This window comes from Muscardinus avellanarius (genome assembly GCF_963383645.1).
Source record: "Muscardinus avellanarius genome assembly, chromosome: 1".
Classification (NCBI taxonomy): domain Eukaryota; kingdom Metazoa; phylum Chordata; class Mammalia; order Rodentia; family Gliridae; genus Muscardinus; species Muscardinus avellanarius.
The window spans coordinates 225,699-249,790 of record NC_137786.1 but is presented as its reverse complement, the minus strand read 5'-3'; the positions used below and the strand labels follow the sequence as shown (position 1 = coordinate 249,790).

The 24,092-nt window shown below is 49.1% G+C and overlaps 1 protein-coding gene across 1 annotated transcript; it reads right to left on the bottom strand.

Annotated features, from left to right (window-relative positions):
* Positions 1-1,373: 1,373 nt before the first annotated feature.
* On the bottom strand, positions 1,374-23,796 carry EXOC3 (exocyst complex component 3; the record flags this gene model as incomplete). Its single annotated transcript, XM_080716449.1, has 12 exons — positions 23,644-23,796; positions 20,566-20,785; positions 16,437-17,118; positions 10,135-10,252; positions 9,271-9,396; positions 8,058-8,158; positions 7,112-7,222; positions 6,888-7,038; positions 5,075-5,197; positions 2,818-2,979; positions 2,225-2,352; positions 1,374-1,545 (listed from the first exon to the last, which is right to left on the bottom strand). The coding sequence occupies exons 1-12, from the start codon at positions 23,785-23,787 to the stop codon at positions 1,374-1,376; spliced, it is 2,238 nt and encodes a 745-aa protein (XP_080572575.1). The 5' UTR covers positions 23,788-23,796.
* Positions 23,797-24,092: the final 296 nt, after the last annotated feature.

Below are 24,092 nucleotides of genomic sequence, written 5' to 3'. Positions count from 1 at the left end.
CTGGACACCCCTAGGAAGCCCAGGAGCTTCAGGAGAACTGTCTCCAAGTTGTTTAGGGGTACTGGACATAGGACACAGGGGCATTTTACCTCCAAGCTACACCTCCAGTCCTGTTTTATTTCAAAACGGCCTCACTAAGTTGCTGAGGCTGGCCTGGAACCTGTGGTCCTCCTCTCTCAGCCTTCCAAGTAGTGGGATTATAGGTGTGAGCCACCATGCCCAGCTCCAATGTTGTTACTTAATTTCACTTAGGTTTTGATTCTTTCAAGAAAAAGGTCTGAGAACTTTACATATCATGTGAAGAGAAGAGGAAGTAAAGGCAGCACGTTGACTCTGCCGTCTTGAAAGTAAAGAGAAATGCAGCGTTCGCCCACACTAGCCCGGATGCGAGGCCTCCAGGGATGGGTGGTCCTCCCAACCCACCTTCCTGCTGACTCCGCGATCCCCAGACTCTGGGGGAGGATGGGGACCCCGTGCATGTGGAAAGCCAGGGCAAAGGAACACGAACAGGCACGCAATCCTCTGAGGGTTGCTCGGGACTCAGCAAGGACACACAGCTTGCTGTTCATCCTGGGTGAGATCCTCTCAACAAGCTTAACTTAAAGATTAATGTGCAAAGAGTTGCCTTCTAAAGGCAGTTGCTATAGAGGGATGAATAATTTAAGGAAAAGGAATTTTAGATACTTTGTATAGGGAATAAGCAAGATTTATGGGTCTTAAAATGTACTCCAAATATTGGTTTTCATATACACTCACCATTTTCACCATAATTGACACAGTATTGCTGGTCCTTCTAGTGCCACTGCAGCTCTGCCCACTGGACAGGGATTACTGGGTCCAGCAGGCCAATTTCTCCTCCATTAAGAGGGCTGAGAACCAATCTAGGGAGAGTCAGAGGGTCAGGACAGAACCAGGAGCCCAGGCTGCACCCAGCTTCTGGGCACTGCAGCTCATCCACCAGGAGCCCTGCAGCTGGGAGGTGAGGCCACCTGCCTTCGCGCCCCAGTCAGGAGCCCTGAAGATGGAAATCAAGAGTGTCTGGCCTTCTGCCTCTTTGGTTGGAAGCAAAGGTGGAAAATGTACCTGGCAGACAGAGGGGACTAAGGGTTGCCCAGCACACATTCCACTACCAGTGCCAAAGGGCTTCACAGCAGGAAGGTCCTCACAAAGCACGTCCACAATGGCAAGAGAACCTGCAAAACCCCACACTTGGAAGCCATGCCTGGCACCTCATACCTCATGTTTTGGCGCCAGAAAAGATAGGCACGTGTAACTGAGAGCACTGAACATGGCCCTGGAGAGTAACATTTGCTTTAATACACTTGGGAGAGGGTAGGGCTGCAGAGCAGCACCTGCAAGCAGGGACAACGCGGCTACTTGAGGAGTTTTGTCACATTCAGACTGGGCACGGTGATCTCCTTGAAGATGGGCACATAGTTGGGGTTGGTCTGCGTGGCACCCTGCTCCAGTGTCTCGATGATGGTCTGCTTCATATCGCGGCTGGCATCTCCACGCATGGTCAGCAGGGCGCCGATGTGGTCGTCTCTGCGGGGTGGGGGGGGCAGGTCAGTGTCAGCAGGGCCCAGTCCCACCCTCCCTCAGGTGAGCCACCCACAGGGCACACAGTCAGCCTCTTCAGAGGAGAGCAGTCATCTTGCCGAGGCCTTCCTGGAGGACAGACTCAGGGCCAAGACCCTGGCTCCTCCTCCTCAAGGTAGCAGAAGGAGAAAAGCCTGGAGTCTGAGCCAGCCACAGGCAGCCCTCAAGGAGGCGGCCACAGGTGCCTGGGGAGAGGCCACACAGGCCAGGCCTGGGGCCAGAGCCTCCTGTGGGCAGAGGTGGAGATGCAGGTTCCTCTCCCTCAGCCTGACACTAGGGACCTGGGTCACATACGTGGGAGGTTTTCTGGCCGTGTGAGCCCTGGGCCCCCTTCAGCACAGATCTTCGAAGATCACCTTTCAGGCTATGCCCCTCAGAGCTGAGATGTGCCCGCCTTCCCCAGCATAGCTGAAATGTGCCGTGCCATCTGCTTAAATGCCCAGCGGCCCTCTACACGGTGCGTGTGCCTCCCAGGACATGTGGCACCAGGAGGGTGGGTGGTGCTACACAGAAGCCACTCCGCAGCACCCTCCTTCGCATCCTGACCCCTGCACACAACTTGTCTTCCTGGGATGCTGGCGTGGCTTGTGTCACCAGTTCTGACAGGAGAATGCACAGCTGTTACCTGATATCTGGATATTTGCTGACCAGGGTCGAGACTTCCAGGTAGAGCAGAGAAGGATCCGTCAGCTTGATAACCTCTGCCACGGCGACAATGGTGTCACAGTGACCATCCACATCTTCCCCAAACCCCTGGAAGACAGCCGCAGGGCCAGGGAGCACTGGCTCCTCAGGAACAGGAGGCCCGGCTGGGAGAACCCCCGAAAGTCTCTCCCAGGCGGGTGCCTTGCTCTTGCCACAGACACCTCGAGATTCTTTCCCAAAGCAAAGGGAGTGTGATTGCTCAATTTCCTGGGGGATGGGATACCCAGAACACCCAGTCACCGCTGCCCCGGGTTACTAGGTGACAACCAGCATCTCACAGAATGGCTGAGGGACAAGGAGGGGCCTTGCACCACAGAGCCAGGGGCGCAAAGAGCCCCTGGTGGTGCACTTCCCACAAGGAACCAGGAGGGATCAGGAGGGCTCTACCGACAGAGACCCAGCCAGCCTGAAGGTGGCTGGCTTCCACCTGCCAACACGTCCTGGGATGGAACCTGAGAAACAGCCACAGGACGCCAGGATTCTGTGCCCTTCACTGACACCCTGACCACTCACAGAAGCCAGCTTCCGGAAGAGGAACCGGAGCTGCTCGGCCTCCTTGACCATCTTCTCGGCTCCCTCCTTGCGCTCCTCTGCATTCCGGAAGGAGATGCGCTTCTGCATGACGGCCCGCAGGTACTCCACCACCACACGCCGGTGAGCTTCAGCCGTCATCCTCTGGAGGAAACAGGTGGTCAGATACAAGCTTTGCACTAAGGGCTTTCCCACTAAGCTTAGGTCACGCTGCAGACAGCAGGGCATGCTCTTCCTGTCTCCACTGACACAGCGGGCAGAATTCTACCATGAGTACACCGAACACATCTGAGACGTCCCATAAACCCAACACAGCCTTGCCAGCAGCATGAGCTCGTGCTCAGGGCAGGCAGGGTGCCCACTGCACCCTGCATGCCCGCCAAGGCTCATACTTCATTCTAGGAGGAGAGGGACTCAAGATCCTGAAGGAGCTGACCTCCAGTACCATGTGATGTCACCCCAAGCTGAGGGGTTCTGTGGGAATGAGCTTCCAAGCCGCATGAGGAGGCGAGCCAGTCCTCTGGGGACTCTAAGCCGCCTCTCTCCATCTTTGGGCATCTCACCCACAGCTGAGCATGTTCAGCAGGGCAGTGGTGGAACACACAGGCCCTGGCCTCCCAGGCTGGCAGGGCTCAGCACACTTTGTGCAGAGCCTATAACCAGCACCTCTGAGCAGAGCTGTGCCCTCCATTAACTACTGCAGACCCTGGAACCCTGCAGGCCCTTCCCAGGCAAGAGGAGCCACAGTCAAAACACCTGTGGAAGTGTTAGAAAGGGTGCGAATGGGTAAGGAAACCCTAGGGGCTGAAGAAAGAGGGAAAGGACTGAAGCCAATGTAGAAGAGGCTTATCAGAGGGGCCAGCTTCCCTCCAGGGGCAACAGAGCTCCAAAGAGGCACACAGATGCCATTTGCCCTCAACCATGCAACTATCATGATGGCTACTGGCCACACCAGGGCCTGGGAGCCATGCTGTTGGTATGTGGCACCTTAGGCCTGGCATCTCTGCTGTCCCTCAGGAACTCCAGCTGAGCTCAGGGAACTGTCTTGCATCCCTTCCCTGGCTGAGGACAGGAATTACAAACAAGAACCTGTGATGTCTTTGTGCTACCTGCAAATATATACCAGTCATTCTGGAAGATTGTGGCTTTCAATAACAATGGGCAGAGACTGGGGTTGGATAAAAAATCCTCACCAACTTCTAACGAAGACTTGCTAAGAGCCATGAATGACCAAATTAGCTCAGTCAGATTCAAACACACTGTTTCCATCAGGATCACTTTATACAAAGAGCCAGATTTTCTTTAGAATTAGGAACTGGATGAGGAAGAGGCACAAAAGGCGCCTCAGAAATGGAAACAGCACAGGTCATGAATCAGGTGCAGAAAGTATCAGCACACAGCTCTCAAAATGACCTGGGAACAGGTCAGTAGGAACGATCAGGAACCTGTACAAAGCACCAGATGCAAGATCAGTCCATCAACCACTTACACTCTGTAAACCAGCCTAATCCCGCCGGGCGTGGTGGCGCACGCTTGTAATCCCCACGCTTGGGAGGCAGAGACAGGAGGATCGCGCAGGTTCGAAGCCAGCCTCGCTGGCTTAAGAGACCCTGTTTGTAAAAAGTATAAAATAGTTCTGGGAGTGTAGCCCGGAGGTAGAAAGGCTTCCAGGAACCCCAGTACCACCAAAAAAAAAAAAAAAAAAAAACCCCAAAAAACAGCCTAATCCCCAAAAGCAACACCTCTGATAACAGCAGCAATCAAGGGTCTGGGACGTGGAAAAGGAGCCTGCAAGATGTGGAGAAGACTCAACTGGCCGGTAGGAGCCTGTGCCTCAGGCAGGCGGCAGGGAGGACGTGGCACACAGTGGGTGACCCGATACAGTCTTTCCCCTTGTGTGCAGTGAGCAGGCCTGCGCCACCACGCTAGGCATTCCCCTGGCTTCTGATGGATGGAGAAAGGCCGGAGGTCAAGTGTGGGCTCCCTCAGGCCCCACGCCTCACTCCCTCTTCTGGGTCTCTGATGCTGCCGAGAGCCTGTGGTGGGACACCCACAGGGGTCTTGGGTCTGTGGCCATGTCTTGCCCTTGCCCTCATCAGTAGGGCTTATTGGGGTTTCAAGAAGGGCCAAATACTCCGTCTTCACTCCACCTTCTTCCTTTAGGCCACGCAGACACTGGTGCTGCTTGCACCACCACTGAAACTTGACATGAGGCAGCCCCTGCTCCCCACATGCTTACCTTCTTATACGGCTTTTTAATTTTGGCAAAATCATTGAAGTAGTCTTCCACAGTGACACAGATGATGTCCACAGCATTTGACCCTAACAGCCACTTCTTGGTCATCAGCTCATTCAGATGTTGCTGAAAGAGAAATCATAGAAATCCTCACCTGGCTCCGTGCCGCAGGTGAGGTGCTCCCAGCCTGGCCCACATCACGGATTTTCTGATTACAACAGCAATACACACTCAGGTAAGAGTCTACTCTCACATAATCTGAAAATTTATATTTTATTTATTTATTTTTGGTGGTACTGGGGTTCCTGAAAACCCTTCTACCTCCGGGCTACACTCCCAGACACCTATTTTTTATATTTTTATTTGGAAACAGATCTCTTAAGCCAGCGCGGCTGGCTTAGAACCTGCGCAATCATCCAAGCGTGGGGATTATGAGCGTGCACTACCACGCCCGGCTGAAAATTTGTACTTTGAACACAGGAGATTCATATTACATACAACATTTGTGATGAGCTTCACAAAATGTGACAGTGAGGTATAAAAATATCTGTGCATATATGTAATCTGCCTTTAATGGCCACGTGTTTATTATATGGGTGCTTCATAATTTACTTAATTCTCTGATGGACATTTAAACTTTCTCATTTTGCAATTATAAGCAATGCTACAGTGAACTTGTAAATTTTTGTAGGGATATCAATTCCTTAAAGTAGAATTCTTCAGTCAAAAGTAGGCAAACTAAAACTCTGATAACTCTGTATTTCTCAACTACCCTTTAAAAACTAAAAACTAACGGTTCAGCTCTATGTGGAACACAAGAGAGCATCTCTTTTCGCATGCCTCAACACTGCGTGGCGTTTGTGCTTTTAATCCCTGCTGTCTGCTAAGCAACAAACAGTATTCAGCCTTACGCCACATTTCCTTGATGAGAAATACAATTGGGTGTTCTGCTTCATGTTAAGACATCGGTATTTCTTTTCCTATGAAGAGGTCATTTGTATCCTTTGTCTGTTTTTGCACTAGGTCTTTTGAAAATTTTAACATAATCTCAAAAGCAAACACTTCCTTCCACCCAAACCATTTTTTAGGTACCGCCAGGTGTCACACCTCTTTGTCCTTGACACTTGCAAGTGCACTTCCATTCCTGCACAGCAATGGGGCGATCGCTTCCAAAATGATCAGTTCCAGCAGGACACACAGGATGACCATGGGGTCATTTTTGGGGGGATGGAATTCAGGGACACTCTACTGCTGTACCTCCAGCCCTTTATTTATTTTTTGAAACAGGGTCTCACTAAGTCGCCGAGGCTGGCCTCAAACCTGCGATCCTCCTATCTCAGCCTCCCAAGTGATGGACTTACAGGCATGTGCCAAACACGCCTGGCCACAGGTTCATTTTTTAAATATATGCTGGTTTCTTCCAATGCCTCTAAGTAATGCCGACCTGTGTGTATCCTGAAGTGGACCCTACGCCTTCCATATGGGTAAGAGTCATCTTGTTAGTGACTTCATTTGTACCTGTGTGTCACATCTTTATCACAGTGATCCTGGTGTAGGTGACACATACATGTGCTATGTGATGGGTTTCTATATACTTGCTCTAGCGTACAACCCACCATGCAGCTTGATGACTTGTATTTAGTGGGAATTTCTCCCAAGTTGCTAATGAAGGCTCCGTGCCATACAAAGCGGGTACAGTGGAGGTCGTCCTTGACTCCAGCGTCACACACACAGGGTACAGCTCGGCTCGGGCAGGCATGCACAGGGGCAGGTGATGGTGTCCCGAGGGCAGCAGGGAGGGAAGAGCCGGGCTCACCTCCAGGTCCAGGAAGACCTCCTCTAGCAGGCTGCCACAGCCCTCCTTGGCAATGTCATCTAGCATCCCGTCCAGGTTCGGCTGGCTCAGACACATGCCCTCCTCCACTTCATGTTTTAAGTACTTCCGTTTCAGGCTGACGATGGATTCTCTGCAAGGAAGCGTTTGGGGCTAAGGACGCAGCTGTGGTGCTTGCACACCCCTCGCCCCACACGCCCACTCACTTGAAGGTCTGGCAGTTGTTGATGATGGCAATCGTGTACTGCACGTAGCAGTGCGGGAGCTGCCGGTTCTTCAAGTGCTCCTCTTTGTACAGCTGGGCTTCTTCCTTGTATCTGGGACCGTGTCAATGGTGTTAGCAAGGGCACCCGACAGCTCCTGCTGGGCCACGTGGCACCAGACCTCAGAGGGTCATACCACCAGCCCTAGAGCAGCTGAGTCTTCAGACATGAAACAGTTTCACTGGTCCACACCAATGAAAACATAGAGAAGATCTAGATGGTGTTAGAAAATAATTTCACCTAGGCATGGTGAAAGGAGGCTGAGATGGGAGAATGACACGTCTGAGGCCAGCCTCAGCAACTTAGCAAGAGCATTTAAAAAAAAAAAAGTCTATATTTGATGTGACTGCTAGCAGACGGCCCCGCCAGCTGCATACGCTAAGGCACTGTGCCACTGCAGAGCACAGGACATGGCTGGCCACCACGTCTGGGCCGCAGAGAGCAGGGAGGTGAGGGTGAGGCGGTTAGGGTGAGGGTGGCCTGGAAAGAATGGCTACTCCACCAGGATGATGGTGAACACGGTTCTCACGCCCTCTCTTCTTCTGTCTAGGGTGGAAATCTTCAGGAACAGCTTAGCGTTTGGCAGGAGGGCATGCTGGTTCTACCCTCCCTGCTGGATGCTGTCCCATGCAGGAAGTGCTGGTGACGGAACCCAACCCCACAATGCCAGCACTATTGACTACCATGTACACCTAGGATCCGAAGGGAATGGTGTGGCCCATTCCAAAGGGAGATAATAAGAAAACCTACTCTGCCTTTTTGCCTTTTTATAGGCATTTTCCAGGCTTAAGTTAGTTTTTCATAGCAGCACATTTATACCAATAATATTTTGCTTTTACTTTTTAAAAATATGTGATTTCTAAATTAGCATACTAACAAAAGTACGTACCTGCTCAGAAAAGAATTCATTTGCTGGAGACACAAAACGAGTACCTTTGTTTTCAAATCTTCACTTATCTGAGCAGCAACTTGAAGATTCTGTTCAAACATCTAAAATGGATAAGTCATGAACTGTGATGTCATCTTACAAGAGTAGAGTACAGTGTTCCCATTCATAAAGCCCGTCTGCTGGCAGTCAGGGTCATCCAAATTCAGAGAAAAGGCGAAACTACTTACAAAAAGAACAGTTACTCAAACAACTATTAGTGCATGGTTTCCTGGTGATCTGCAGACTGGCTTCCCTCCAGGGGAAACACGTGTCCCTTATTGCATCCCTGGAGCGTCAGGGTGTGGGAGAGGGCTGACAGGAAGATGGTCACCGGGTCACACGAGTGCCAGGGATTGGACTGGAACCTGGAGTCTGGACACCCTTCCTGCACCTCAAAGTGATTCATGTTCATCACTTTCAAGGGTGCTGGGATACGGATTTCTTAAGAATCAGGAGGCAGACAGGCTGAGCCGGGGAGCTAGGCTCTAAAAGACAGAGCAGCCCCAGGCGCCCAGAGAGCACTCAGGACTCTGGCCCCATGGTGTGGCAGGATGTCTATTTCCAAAGTGAAGGAGATGGAGGATCCCGCCACTAGAGAATGGGGTCATTCCAGGCATAACACCCAGCCACTCCCACTTGAGGCCAGACACCCACAGCTGCCCCAGCTTGAGCAGAGCTACACAGAGAAAGGAAGGAGACAGGGACACTGCAGGGCCAGGTATCTCAAGTGAGTTAAGGGCAAGAATGCACACGGCTCTAACACGTAGCCCTGTAACTACTGTACAGAAAAATACCTTTAGCATGCTAACAGACTCCCCCAAGTTCGCCAGACTAAACTCGATCATCTGGCATCGTGAAGACAAATCTCGGCCATTTCAAGAGCAAACTGAGAATGGGAGAAGCACAACTAACATATAATTAGGTTCCAATTCATCCAGAAAGATCTCCTATGGAAACAAAAGTGAGAGTGGAGCAAACTACTTGGTGAGTAGGACCCCTGGTCCTCAGCGTCTCCAACCCCAAGGAGCCAGGGAGAGGGCGGGAGTTCTCAAAGAGCTGTGAGTTCTGAAAGGAGAGCTTGATCAATGAAGATCAAGGAATTGTGTGTCTGTCTATAAAACAGAAAGACCTACTCACTGCCCAGGAAACAGGCCCTGGGCTCCGTGGCCTGTACCTGGAAGACGATGGCAGGAAGTGTTGTCTGGTAGTACCCATCCTGGTCGGCTTCAGGCTCTGTCTCTTTGCTCCAGTCTTTCTTGTCTGTCTCTAGTGCTTTCCGCAGCCAGGCAACGATGTTGAACTACAGGTTGGGCATCATGGGTAAGAGAAAGAAATACAAACATTGAGTTATGCCCGACACTCTTCCAGCAGCAATGCCCAGTTACACAGGGTAGACACGGCACATCATGGCGATCCCTGCTCCCAGAGAGAGGTCCTATGGAGGGCCGCGATGGCAAGTGTGCAGCGCCACACCAGTCCATGGGCGTGGTCCAAACCTTCACCTCAGGTAGAGGGAAAATGAACCAGGAGGCCTTGCAGATGAACACTGTGCTGGAGGAGGAGGGAAGAGGCTCCTGGTCAGGCCGAGGTCACCAGAGACCAGCCGTGGCAGCTGGTCAGCTCAGGCTCCCAGGGAAGCTCAGTGCTGTCAGAACAGCTTGTGTTGCGTGGCACACCCTGACATCCCATTTCATTGAGACTGACTGGTGTCATGAGGATGGGTCAGACTGGCTCCAAGGTCCCTGAACTGCCACCTCCCCCAGGGTTCAACACTAAGAGCCGGGCTGGTACTACCATCTGCAGCCTTGACTGGGATGCTGCAACCTGTGGGAATGGCACAGGCCCCACTCCAGCAGAGGGGGCTATCCCAGGTCACCCTTCCCCAACTGTAGACCATATGCAAGGCCTAGAGACAGCACTGGGCCCTGGAGCAGGCTGTCCTGAATGGCCCACGGCTTCTCTGCCCGCTGGTGCAATCACACCCAAGCAGCAGAGGTGGCCACTGCAGCAGTGTCGGCACTACAGGCAGTCTACTCACAGTAAGCGTTGACATGTACGCGTTGAGCAGCTGAGAGACCACACTGGGAGAGAGCAAGGGCTGCAGGGCATTGACATCCACTTCAGGGGCCAGCTCCGTGTTCCCCATCATCTCTGTACTACAGTGAAAACCGGAAAGATGAACCACAGCAACAAAGAAGGAACATTCTCAAGTAAGTTTACATGCTTGAATGGTACACAGATGCCCCACCACCCTACAGACCTCAGTGCTGTGTGTTCCACAACCTGGGGAAGGCAGAGTCCAGTGGAGAATGCTGGGCAGGCAGCTGAGAGACCAGGGTGCCTCTGTGACAGCACCTCACTGGCCATGAACCTCAGCTATAGCCCCGTCCCACTGTTCTAGCTGCACAGGGTGCCAGGGGCTCAGAGTGGGAAAGAGCCGTGAGGGTTAGCCTCCCTGCTTCACTTGCCAGGCCCCAGAGCTAAGCCCAGGCCCGGCAGGCAAGAGTGCCGATGGTGAGTTGAGAACGACAAATACTGACTCACTGACCTATGCAGGAGGGCACAACCAGGCGTGGATGCCCGCACTACCAACAAAACTCAGCAAGAGGCCACGAGGAAGGCAGGGAATACACGCTGGGTTTCAGGGAAGAAGTTTCATGAGAATGCCTTAGTACTTGTGTATGTGGTTGGGTTCCTAGATCTAAGGGTTATTCACTCAGAAAACACACACCTTAGCCGGGCGTGGTGGCGCACGCTTGTAATCCCAGAACTTGGGAGGCTGAGACAGGAGGATCGTGCAAGTTCAAAGTCAGCCTCAGCTACTTAGTGAGGCTCTCTGCAACTTAGCGAGACGCTGCTTCCAAATAAAATAAAAAATTGGTCTGGGAGTGTAGCCTAGAGGTAGAAGGCCCCTGGGTTCCACCCCCAGTACCACCAAAAAAAAAAAAAAGGGAAGAAACACAAACCTTGAGCTACATTCTCTACATATATATTTAGAATAGTGCTGAGCAGTATTATTCATATCTAGAAATCTAGGATCTTCCCAAGTAAAAAATGCTTCATGAAATCGTGCAAGCATTAAGAGACTGACTACCTGCTGAGCCTAGGTTATTTACATGACAAAACCTCACTGCAGTGTGTATTTCCAGAGGAGGGTACTAGACTTCAGGGGCGGTCTGGTCTGTGGCCAGGATAAATAGCATCCCCAAGTGGGAAATGCTGGAGTGCACAAGAACAGGGGAAAAACAGACCTGACACAAGCGGGCAAGTCCCACTCGCAGACACCCACACCTCAGTGCCAGAGCAAGGTGCAGACCCAGGGCCTGTTTTTGACTCCCACTCCCTGCTTGCTGGCCATGCACTGGAGCACATTCCTCCCTCTGCCCCTCAGTCTCATCTACCACACGGAGGTGGTCACACACCTCCTGCCTCATGGGCTCTTAGCACACTAATGTGCTGAGGGCAGGCCCAAGCACAGAGGGCATGGAGCAGGTACCCACAGTACTGCCGAGGACTGGGGAGATGCAAGGTCCAGGCCTGCAAGTACAGCTAAGAAGCAGGGATCACCACCCAGGGCTGGTACTTTCTTCCTCCTCACACCTTTCTGCATTAAAGTGTACAAACCCTCTACTACTGTAAGCAATTATCAATAAGCAACAGCAAAAACACACTAAAAACCTCACTGCTGAAGAGAGAGGCTTACTCAATTCCTCTAGAGCAGCGACAAGATAGCAAAAATCAGAACAGACTCTTTAACATGTTAACAAGATAGTTCTTTACCCATGAAACTAAGTGAAGTTAGAAATAAGTGATGGTTTCAGCTAGTCTAAGACTCTTTAAAGAGTTTCAGGATATACTTTCCATTGCCTCATTTTTTAAAATGCTACCTCAAACCACTAAATACACAAAGTGACTCACGTTCCCTCATAGCAAGTAAAGACTCCTGCTAAAACGCAAAAAGGGAGAGCTCTACCAAGGTGGCGGCAGCTGCCAGCATTTGGGAGAGGCAGACAGATCCAATCCAATTCACCTTGAATTTTTGAAGAAATCTCCAGAAATGTAGACTGCTCCTCCCTCACATGCTCAGGAATTCTGGACAACATACTATGTAAGAAAAATGTTCGGGGCATGTTGGAGGAAGGCCCGCATGACCGGGCTGGCCTGCCGCACCATGCATCCTGGAAGGCCTTGGCGCTTATGGCCACCGTACTCGATGCAGCGCTTGGAGCGTGGTGCACCTGGAGCAACAGATCCTGCTCTCAGTGGTGAAGCTGTGGACCTCCGTCTTTGGAAGGGAGACAAAATTCATTGCTGCTAGGTATTTGGGCTCCCAGCTTTTGCAAAAGACAGGTATTGTTTTCTCCTACTTAAAAAAAAAAAATATGGAAGAAAAAATGGGAACCTCCGTAGACGTCCTGCCCACAGTGACGGGAGCAATTAAGGTGTCCTATCTGAGGGGATGGGAGAGGGGAAGATGGGAACTCTTTAAAGCACATGATGTACTTAAACATATCAAAGTGACTTCCTGGAAGATGGCGACCGAGAAAAGCGGGGCTTAAGAGCCCCGCTAACAACCAATCTCCATTACCACAAAATCAGCGCCTTTCATAGCCAGAAAACACCATCACCAGAGAAACAAAAAAATCACCAGGCTCCAGAGAGAAAGCGGACTGAGAACAGAGCTCAGAGCCACAGAGGAGATACACCGGCTTCATGCCCGAGAACGCAGCGGCAGCGCCATACCGCCGGCGGCAGTGGCGAGTTCACCGGACGGCTACAGCAAGTGGAGGTGAGCCGCTATGGAACAGCCAGGCGGGATTTTTCAGCGCAGGGAGCATCTAAAGCTCCCAGTGGCTGAGCTCAGCACACGCTGCAGGGACTCAGAGTGGAACTCAAAACCAAGAAGAAATAAGCCAGCCTCACGACGAGGGCATAGCAGCGGCGCCATATTGCCACGGGTGGCAGCAGCAGCGAATTCACCGACCAGTACAGCTACATCTGCGAACTCAAGAACAGTGAGTCAAATTGCGGGCCACAGAGGAGAAATCCCAGTTCTGCATTCCCTGGGACTTGACCCAGTGGGGGAGTGGCGGTGGCAGAGATATCACACCATAGGAGAACGTGCAACCTGGCACCCCCCATAGTTTAAAGCAGCCTCTATCGACTCCCTGGGTCGGAGACTCTGTGATACAACCCAGTAAAGGAGTAGTGGGGTCTGAGATACTACAGACTCGAGATCCAGAGCCCCTTAAGTGAAGTCATAGTGACCCAAGGGAAGAACCCAGAGAAGGCACAAACTTCTGAAATCATGGGAAAGAGGAATAACACTGGAGCAATGAATGCCCACAACCCCACAACATCAGAACCCGATAAAACAGAAAATCAGAGATTTCTAGAAGATCAAATCAGGAAAATAACTGTAGAAATAATAGAGGTGCTTCGAAAAGAACTCAGAGAGAGCCAAAAAGAGATAAAGGATGCAATTAATGAAGTAAAGGCCTCAATTCAAAGCACAAACAACCGATTAGACCACATGGAGAACAGAATCTCGCTCTTAGAAGATGATCATTCCAAAAATGAACGCATAGTTGCTAATCTAGAAAAAAAAATATCCAACAGCAGGAATCTGACATTGAAGAAATATGGGCCCATTTTAAGAGAGCTAACCTAAGAATAATTGGAATAGAGGAGGGAAAAGAAAGTGAAACCAAAGGGATCAACAATCTCTTCAAGGAAATAATAGCAGAAAATTTTCCAAACATAGAGCAAGAGGTTGATACACAGATCCAGTAAACTTATAGAATTCCCTTTAGACAGGATCGGAGAAGAGGATCCCCATGCCACATAATTGTCAAAATGACCAATGTGGAAGCCAAGCAGAGAATCTTAAAGGCAACAAAAACAAAGGGCCAAGTGACATTCAGAGGCAAACCAATTAGAATCACTCCAGACTTCCCAAACCAAGTTATGAGAGCCAGAAGGGCTTGGAGTAACATATTCCCAATTCTGAAAGAAAACAACTTCTAGCCAAAAATTTCCTACCCAGCAAAACTTTCTATCAAATTAGATGGAGAAATAAGAAGCTTCCATGACAAACAGAAACTGAAGGAATTTATGTCTTCAAAACCAGCGCTAGAGAAAATACTCAAAGAGATTAACTACAAAGAAGAAATAGGTAACACACACCAGAACCAGAGAAACAAGATTTTCCATCCAACAGACAACTAAGATTAGTTATCTGTGGAGATTCATTATTTATGTTAGTCTTTTACCTATCTCTAAATTGTATTGTTTGCCTTTATTGTTGTTAATTTTTAGGATTTCTAGTTGGAATATTAATATACCTTCAGATATAGCATTTGGAAATATTTTATCCCATTCTATTAGTAACTTTTAACTCTGTTTACATTGTCTTTGGATATACAATATTTTTATTTTTTAGGGAGTTTGTATACTCTTCTGTTGCCTGTGCCATTGAAATCATATCCAAGAAATCACTGCCAATTTCAATGTTGTGAGGTTTTATGACCCAGATTTTCTTCTAAAAGTTTATAGTCTTAAGATTTATATTTAGGTCTTTTATCTATTTTGAGTTAATACTTGTATATGGGATTAGGTAAGGGTCCAATTTTATTCTTTTCCATGTAATTATTATTTTTCAACAATATTTAGTTAAAAGATTATTATTTCCACCACCAAATGTTCGTGGAAACCTTGTCAAAAATAACTTGACAATATAGGGAAGAATTTAGCTCTAGGCTTGTATTTAACTCCAATGGTTTATATATCTGCCTTTAGAACAGTACTACACTGTTTCAATTATTGTAGCTTTATATGGTTTGAAATCAGGAAATATATATCTTCTAGCTTTGTTCTTTTTCAAGATCGTTTTGGGTATCTAGAATCCATATTCCATATTAGGATAGATTTTTTTCTGAAAAATAAATATATAAATATATGATAGTTTCACCTAAAAAAATAGAAAAAAAAATTCTCTGGTAAGAAAGAAAGCAAAAAGAAATATTGAAATGTTATCTTTAAGTCATCAAAAGCTTGGTATCAGACAAATGAAACTGTTATGTGAGATTATCATTTTTAATTTTAGATAAATTGCTATAATACTAGATGTCAACTACTAAGCCAAGCATGGGAAGGAGGGATGGGGAGAGAATGGGGTGGGGATCGGGTGGGGGCTGACTGGGTGATGTGTGCATGTATGTCTACAAAAGTTTGTATCGCACTATGATGTATGAATACAGTGCACCAATAAAAAAAAAAAAAAAAATAAACATATCAAAGTCAATCACTAAATCAAGCATGGGAAAGAGGGAGAGGGAGGGAATGGGATGGGGATTGGATAAGGGCTAATAAGGTGATGTGTACATGTATATCTCCACAAGTTTTTTTATTCCATTAAGATGTTTGGCTACAATGCACCAATAAAAATATATTTTAAAATAAAAATGAAAAAAGGAAGACTGATTTTTTAGAACTGTATATACTTGGGCTGTTTATTTATTTGTGGTGTTGGGGATGGAACCCAGGGGCATTCTACCTCCAAGCTACACCCCCAGCTCGATTTTTTATTTTATTTTATTTTTTTGCAGGTCTGGAGATGGAACCCAGGGACGGTTGACCTCCGAGATACATCCCCTGTCCTATATTTTATTCTTTATTTTGAAACAGGTCTCAGTGAGTTGCAAAGGGCCTCACTAAGCAGCTGAGGCTGTCCACAAACTGCGATCCTCCTCTCTCAGCCTCCCAGATGTTGGGATGACAAGCATGCCCCACCACGCCCAGCTTCTCTTTATTTTTGAAACAGGGGTCTCACCATGTTACCCTACCCTTAAACTCCTGGACTCAAGCTACCTTCCTGCCTTAGCCTTTGGAATACTAGGACCACAGGCATGTGCCATTTTGCCCAGCTTATAGCTGTTTACTTGTGAAAGATTAATTGTTACAGTATACTGGTGAGAAAAAACAAAACCAGATGGTCCCTCAACAGCTCAGTGACTCTGCAGGACATGGTACCCTCGAGGCTACCTGCTCCCGCCTGTAACACAGGGTAATACCACACATGCTTCAGGACATCACAGGGAGGAAACAAGTCCATACAAAGTGAGCAAGGAACACAGCCCCACACCAAAGTGCAAACCACGGTATTGATGCAGAGCAGAGAATCCCCAATACAACCACATCCTAACCAGAGGCAGGCCTCAGCAGTGGGCATGAGCACCTGCTTGGAGCAAAACAACCCAGAAGACTATCTGTGATGCCGGTTGGTGTGTTTTTACAGAGGTTTTTACACAAGAGGCAGGTAAGGCGTAAAGCTGGTCCTACCTTGTGTAGGTGTTCAGGACCCATGTCAAGAGGCTCACAATCTCATTGGCTTCAAGTTTCTCTGCCGCAAGCTCCTGCATCCGTGTGCTCAGGGCCTGGTGGTACATGCTCAGGAGGTTTGAGAAGATCTCGTAGTGGGGAGGAAAGCACTGCGCCAACAGGTTTTTGGCAACCCTGAGGTCATCCAGGACGTACTTCCTTATGATCTCCAGGTGGCGCACAAGCCACATCTTGTCAGACTCCCGGGTGTCTGCCTGTGTGCCTTCAATTCTAGTTGTCACTGTTCTGTCCAAGATGGTAAACATCTTCTCCTTCCAATTTTTGGGCCTCCCAGGAGGTACAAAGCCAGTTTGCTTTTTTCGGTCAAGTATACGCCTGTCAATTTTTTCCTCCCTTTCAATGATCCTGACAACAGAGACCAGCAGGGTGGGGTCCCGGCGGACAGTGACCAGTGACCTCTGCAGCACCATCCACAGCTGCTTGGCCAGCTCATCAGAAAGCCCCTGCGTGCTGCCAAAGTAGCCATGGATAAGGGTGGTGTCCCGCGTATTCCCGCTGTCCATGCGGTACTGCTCACACAGGAGTCCATCCCTGGAGCACTCCAGGTCCATCAGTTTCCGGTGGGCCTGCAGGAGCGCCCCTTGCTCAATCAGGTCCTGGGTCTCCTTCACAATCTCAGGCACTAGGGAAAAGGTACAAGTCAGCCCCATAAAAGCAGATAATAGGTGCATGCGGGATTCTGGGAAGGCGGCTACAGGAGACACAGGCTTCCCACTGGACAATGGTACTGGAAGAATCTAACGTAATTGTTTCAAACTTTGGAGTCTGTTAAAGTCCAGGGAGAAGGCTTGGATGGTAAACTTGATAAATTTTGGTTGACTTTGGCTCTGAGCATGGTAGCTACTGCCCACCCCTCACTTCTACCCCATGAGTGCTTGTGACAGTTCTCAGCAGCCAGGGTGTGCAGAAAAACCCTGTTACCCAAAAACAGGGGTCTCTCCTCTAATTGCTGATAGCAGAGTGGGCAGAGTACTGTTTCAGGCCTCTCCCCTGCTGCTGATGTGAGTTCTAGGGGATAGATAGGCGTGGCACCTTCTCCTTCCCTTGTGTTTTTTTCTCTTTTTGGAAGCCAGACATTTAAGAACAAGGACATTCAAAAGCAACTACACATGTGGGAGACATCCAAAAGGCACCGTGATGTCTGGGCAAAGATAAAATACTGAGAGGACCTTAGGCTGAAAGCATGTCTAGCCCTGCACAGAGACAGCCTACGCCAATCAATGAATAACACGCATTACTGGGGAAGGGGAAAATCTGACTATAAGATCACGATGTTCTTAGGTTCAAATGTCCAACTTTCAACAAAATAGCCACAAGGAACACTAAAGAGAAAAATGGGCCCCCATTCAAAGGAAAAATTAAAGCAATGGAAGCTGTCCCCGAGCATGGCCTGATGGCAGGCCACTGGACTAAGACTTAAAGCAGTGGCTGCAGATGCTCAAGGATGAAGCCAGGTTAGTGGCACATGCCTGTGATCCAGAACTTGGAGGCCTAGACCTCCGGAGGATAGCAGGTTTAAGACCAGCGTCAGCAATGTAGTGAGACTTGTAACAACTAGTGAGACCCTGTTTCAAAATAAAAAATACAAAGGGTTGGGGCTGTAGCTCTGAGGACGAATGCCCCTGGGTTTGATCCTCAGTACCACAGAACAAAACAACAGCAGCAAAACAAACAAAAGGCGAGCAAGGTCTTTATCTCCAAAGGCAATTCCATCCTAAATATTTTTGCTGTAAGTGGTCTGTTTTTCCTGTAATTACGAGGCATGTGCTGTTGAAAATTAAACTTATTTTATTCAACCTGAAAAAAAGTGAGGGAAGGCTAGGGGGGTAGCAATAGGAGAGTGCTTGCTTGATACGTGCAAGGCCCTGGGCTGATCCCCAACACCAAAAACAAACTTTTTAAATAAAGAAGGGAGAATTAAGACATTCCCAGATGAACAAAAGCCGAGGGGACTCCTTACCACTAGAACTGTCCTACAGGAAATGAAAGAGGGATTGTTTCTACAGGTGGAAATTACAATATGCTAGACAGCAACTCACAACTAAACAGTAACTGGAAGTCATAAAAAGAAATAAAGATCTCAACAAAGGCAAATACAAGGGCAATTACAAAATCCAATATGACTATAACTTTGGGTGCATGTGTGTGTGTGTGTGCTCACGTGGTGCTGGGGATTGAACCCAGGGACATTCAATCTCCAAGCTACACTTCCAGCCCTAGTTTAGTTTTTATTTGGAAATAAGGCCTCACTAAGCTGCTGAGGCTTGCTTTGAACCTGCGACCTTCTATCTCAGCCTCCCGAGTACTGGGATTCCAGGCACGCATCACAACACCCAGCTTAGCTTCATTTTTTACCTCAAATTTTTGTTTTTTATATGATTTAAGAGACTAATGTACACACATGCGTGCGTGTGTGTGTGTGTGTGTGTGTGTGTGCGTGCGTGTGTGTTTACTGGGAATGGAACCCAGAGGCATTCTAACTTTGAGCTCCATCCCCAGCCTTTTTAAAAATTTTTTGTTTGAAACAGGTTCTCGCTAGGTTACTGAGAGTCTCACTAAGTAAGTTGTTAAAGCTGGTCTTGAACCTGCTATCAATCCTCCTGTCTCAGCCTCCCAAGTACTGGGATTACAAGTGTGTGCCACCATGCCCTGCTGAGACTAATACATTCTTTTAAAATAATCTAAATGCTAGCCGGGAGTGGTGGCGCACGCTTGTAATCCCCACACTTGGGAGGCAGAGACAGGAGGATCACGTAGGTTTGAAGCCAGCCGCGCTGGCTTAAGAGACCCTGTTTCCAAATAAAAAAGTATAAAATAGGTCTGGGAGTGGAGTCCGGAGGTAGAAGGGCTTCCAGAAACCCCAGTACCATCAAAAAAAAAAAAAAAAAAAAAAAAAAAAAAAAAATCTAAATGCTAGCAATACCATTGCCTTACCTTAGAACTCTACATTTTCCTATATATTTTAAGAAATCCATATAGTTAAAAATAATAAACAATTATTGGCTATGCTTTTGAACATTCAATATATAAACATGTAGTTTTGTGATATCAACCAAAAGGGGGTTAGAATGCTAAACATATCATCTCCATGGAAACCACAAAAACTGCTACAAACATACACAAAAGAAATGAAAAGGGAATTAAAATGTTTCACTACAAAAATAAAAAACCAAAAACACAAGACTGTAATGCAAGAAATGTAGACCAAAAAAGTTATAAAGTATATGGAAAAAGAAATAGAAAAGTGACAGAAATCCTTCCATGTTAATAATCACTTTAAATGTAAATAAACTCTCTAATCAAGACAAAGAGATGATGGAATAAATTTTTTAAAATATGATCCAACAATATGTGTCTACAAGGGACTACCCTGAGAGCCAAAGTCACAAACAGGCCGAGAGAGTGGGAGAAGACACCAAATGCCAATAGCCAGCATGAGCAAGGGGCCTCTTCTACCAGACAAAACGGACTCTGAGCCAAAAGCTGTCACAAGACAAAGAAGGTCAGTGCATCTAACACAAGACTGAACCGCCACGAGACTTTAACAATTATAGACATTTCTGCACTTATGAACCGATGTGGTCAGAATACATGAAGCACACACTGACAGAGCTGAAGGGAGAAACAGAGTCCTGTGGTAATGTACGGAGACTTCACTATCTCCTTCCCACAATAAAACAAGCAGCAGAAGATGGGCAGGAAACAGAGGACTGGAGTGACACACCAACCAGCAGATGAGGAGCACAAGCGGCAACACATTAACCCGCTCCCCACCTCCCAGGCACGCGGACACCGAGCCACTTCTGCACTCCATCTGGGCACAGAACTGTGTGCCCTCCCTGCTCTCACTTGTGTGACTGCTCATTTCCACGCACGTGCAAACAAAGAAGCAAGCTGAGCACACAGGGCAAGCTCGCCGTCCCCTCTAGAACGGCCTCGGAAGCACATGGCGCTGAAATGCCGGGCCTAGTGCTACCCTGCCCAGAGCTTCCGGTGTCTGGAGAGGAGACGGTGAGCTGTGGACGTGCTGGGTGCTCCGGCAGCCTCCGGCCCGCCACCTGCCGCTCACCAGAGAAGATGCTCTTCAGGTTTTCCACCGCCGCGGCCAGCTGGCTGTGCTGTGCCACCGCCTCCTTCACGTCCTGGAGGCTCTCGATGGTGTTGATGCTCTGCCTCCAGTCCTTGCTGACGTTGGCCAGCGACTGCTGGATGTCTTTGACATCATTCAGTGCACTGTGGAGCTGGCTCAGGCCTGTGCGCACCCCGTCCAGCTGTGACTGGATTGCGGCCTGAGGGGAGACACATGTGGGTGAGTGGACCCAGTGACGGACACACACTGCCTCCCGATGGACAAGTCCTCCATGGGGGACAAGTCAGAAGAGCCATTTGAGGAACAAGAAACGTCAATACCATGAAGAGAATATAATTCACAGGGATCTAGATGACTCACATGGTAACTTTTTTCACTATGCTTAGGAACAGGACCATGAGGCAAAACTTCAGTGAGAAAACTTGCCACACTTGTCATCCAGTCTCATGGCCTGGTGTGCTGCAGGCCCCTGTGGCACACACGGCCTGGTGTACTAGAGGCTCCTCTGGCACACACAGTCTGGTGTACTGCAGGCTCCTGTGGCACACACGGCCTGGTGTACTGCGGGCCCCTGTGGCACACACGGCCTGGTGTACTGCAGGCCCCTGTGGCACACACGGCCTGGTGTACTTCAGGCCCTTGTGGCACACACGACCTGGTGTACTGCAGGCCCCTGTGGCACACACGGCCTGGTGTGCTGCAGGCCCTTGTGGCACACACGGCCTGGTGTGCTGCAGGCTCCTGTGGCACACACGGCCTGGTGTACTAGAGGCTCCTCTGGCACACACAGTCTGGTGTACTGCAGGCTCCTGTGGCACACACGGCCTGGTGTACTGCGGGCCCCTGTGGCACACACGGCCTGGTGTACTTCAGGCCCCTGTGGCACACACGGCCTGGTGTTCTTCAGGCCCTTGTGGCACACACGACCTGGTGTACTGCAGGCCCCTGTGGCACACACGGCCTGGTGTGCTGCAGGCCCTTGTGGCACACACGGCCTGGTGTGCTGCAGGCTCCTGTGGCACACACGGCCTGGTGTACTAGAGGCTCCTCTGGCACACACAGTCTGGTGTACTGCAGGCTCCTGTGGCACACACGGCCTGGTGTACTGCAGGCTCCTGTGGCACACACGGCCTGGTGTACTGTAGGCTCCTGTGGCACACACGGCCTGGTGTACTGCAGGGCCCTGTGGCACACACGGCCTGGTGTACTAGAGGCCCCTGTGGCATACAAGGCCTGGTGTACTAGAGGCCTCTCTGGCACACACAGTCTGGTGTACTGAAGGCCCCTGTGGCACACACGACCTGGTGTACTGCAGGTCACTGTGGCACACACGGCCTGGTGTACTAGAGGCCCCTGTGGCACACACGGCCTGGTGTACTAGAGGCCTCTGTGGCACACACGGCCTGGTGTACTAGAGGCCCCTGTGGCACACAGGGCCATGGCCGCCTGACCTCTACCTCCTTCCCTGGGTGTCCCTCAGTTTCCTAAGAGGCTTTACCTATGTAGAGAAAATGGTCAGGACATCCCCTCTAGCTCAGAGTGGGACTCCATCGGACCAAACAGGCTTGACTCGGCTGGAGGACAACAGCCCCACTTCACTCACCAGCACCTGTGAGGTTCAGAGCCACTGTGCTGGCCAGCCCAAACGCCAGTCCACAAGCTGCAGGGCACAGGGCAATGGAGGGAGAATGGCAGCAGGCACACAGGAAGCGAGGGAAAGTCTGGCAGCAGGGTCCATCCAGAATAGCTGCCACCATAAGCCTCAGCTGCGTTGAGAGGTCTGACTATAACCACAAGGACCACTCAAAGTTTCTAAGTCACTACTGACAATCATTAGTTAATCCCACAAGTTTATAGATCAGATAAAAATTCAAGCTAAAAATATAGTAGGGCCACGCTACTTTTTATATCAGTATGAAACTGCCATCTCCCTAGTGAGCAGTATCTGGATACACTGATCAGCTGAATGGCCTGCATGCTGCTCCATGAAGCCTGTTACAGGCACACTTACATGCCTCCCCCCCCCACCGCCCCGTGGTGCTGAGGATTGAACCCAAGGGCATTCTACCTCCAAGCTACAACCTCAGCCCAATTTTACTTTTTTATTTTGAAACAGGGTCTCACTAAGTTTCTATGGGCCTAAGATGCTGAGGCTGGCCTCAAACCTGTGATCCTCCTGTCTCAAGTACTGGGATTACAGGTGTGTACCACCATACTCAGCTTATCCAGTTCTCAATTAGAAAGAACATAATTGTCAGGTCAATGAGAGAATGAACTTTCCTCAAAGACATTCTCTAAATCCGTACAAACATCCTGCTGCATGTCAACTATAGCACATTGTGGTTTTAACATTTTATAATCAAACCTAATTGTGTATATTTTATTAAAATTCCACCTTCAGAGCAATAAAGGTGAAAGCCCTATGCAAATCATAAAGTAGTTTGAAGAAGAATAACTTTTTCCCTGACTCACTTTTTTTTTTTTTTTTTTTGCATGTTGGAGATGGATCAGGGCCTCATAATGCTAGGTAAGCACTCTGCCTCCCCCTTTTTGAGGCAGGGTCTCACTATGTTGCCCAGGCTGGCCCTGAACTTTGGCCAAGCAATCCTCCTGCCTTGGCCTCCCAGGTGCTGGGACTACAGGTGCCACCACAGCAAGCTATCTCTCACACACGCTAATAAAAAAGCCTGGCTCTCCTCCACCAGAACGTCCGGCACCTTGTTACCCCTCTATCACATGCACTAAAATAATCTAAACAAACACTCTGTGGTGGCACTCTGCAGAGAGCTTTAAATAAACAAGCAGTCACCATGCTCCAGGTTTAAAAAGTAAAATGTTCTCCTAGAATGTGTAGAAAGATCGTCCCTATAGTCGTCTTTGTAAAATTACTGCTTGAAAATATGTTGTTGGAAGGAATAGCTAAGCAAGATAAAGTCCAGCTCTGCTTCCTCCCACGTCACCACAAAATCTGACTTAGTCCCAGGACCATTATGATGTAAAGCAGGAAGCATGGCTCTTCCCTGAGAGTGAAGCGGACGTGTGACCTCTAGCTCCTACCTTCAACCTGGCCTCCACAGAGGCTTTCTTCCGAGCCTCCCTTCTGCGGTACTGCTCCACTTTGTCCAGCTGGTCCGGGCGCTGCAGCATCCCAGCAACCCTCTGGACCGCTGTTGCAACAGCCTCCTGGTCTGTCTCCTTCATGGTCAACGGGTAGGCAGAACCTTCACGAGTGTCATACCAGAGGCACCCTGTGTGCACAACGGGAAGGATGTTAGGAAGGGAAGCCTTTGCACAGACTCACCCACAACCACCAACAGCAGGGCAGTCACAGTGGAGCCAGAAGTGTCTGAGAATGGCAGATTGCCCCTGGGTTCAATCTCCAGTACCAAAAATAAATAAATAGGAAGGAAGGAAGGAAGGAAGGAAGGAAGGAAGGAAGGAAGGAGGAAGAAAAGTATCTGAGATGCTTGCTCCAGTCAACCTGAAACAAAGCTGAAGTCAGATCA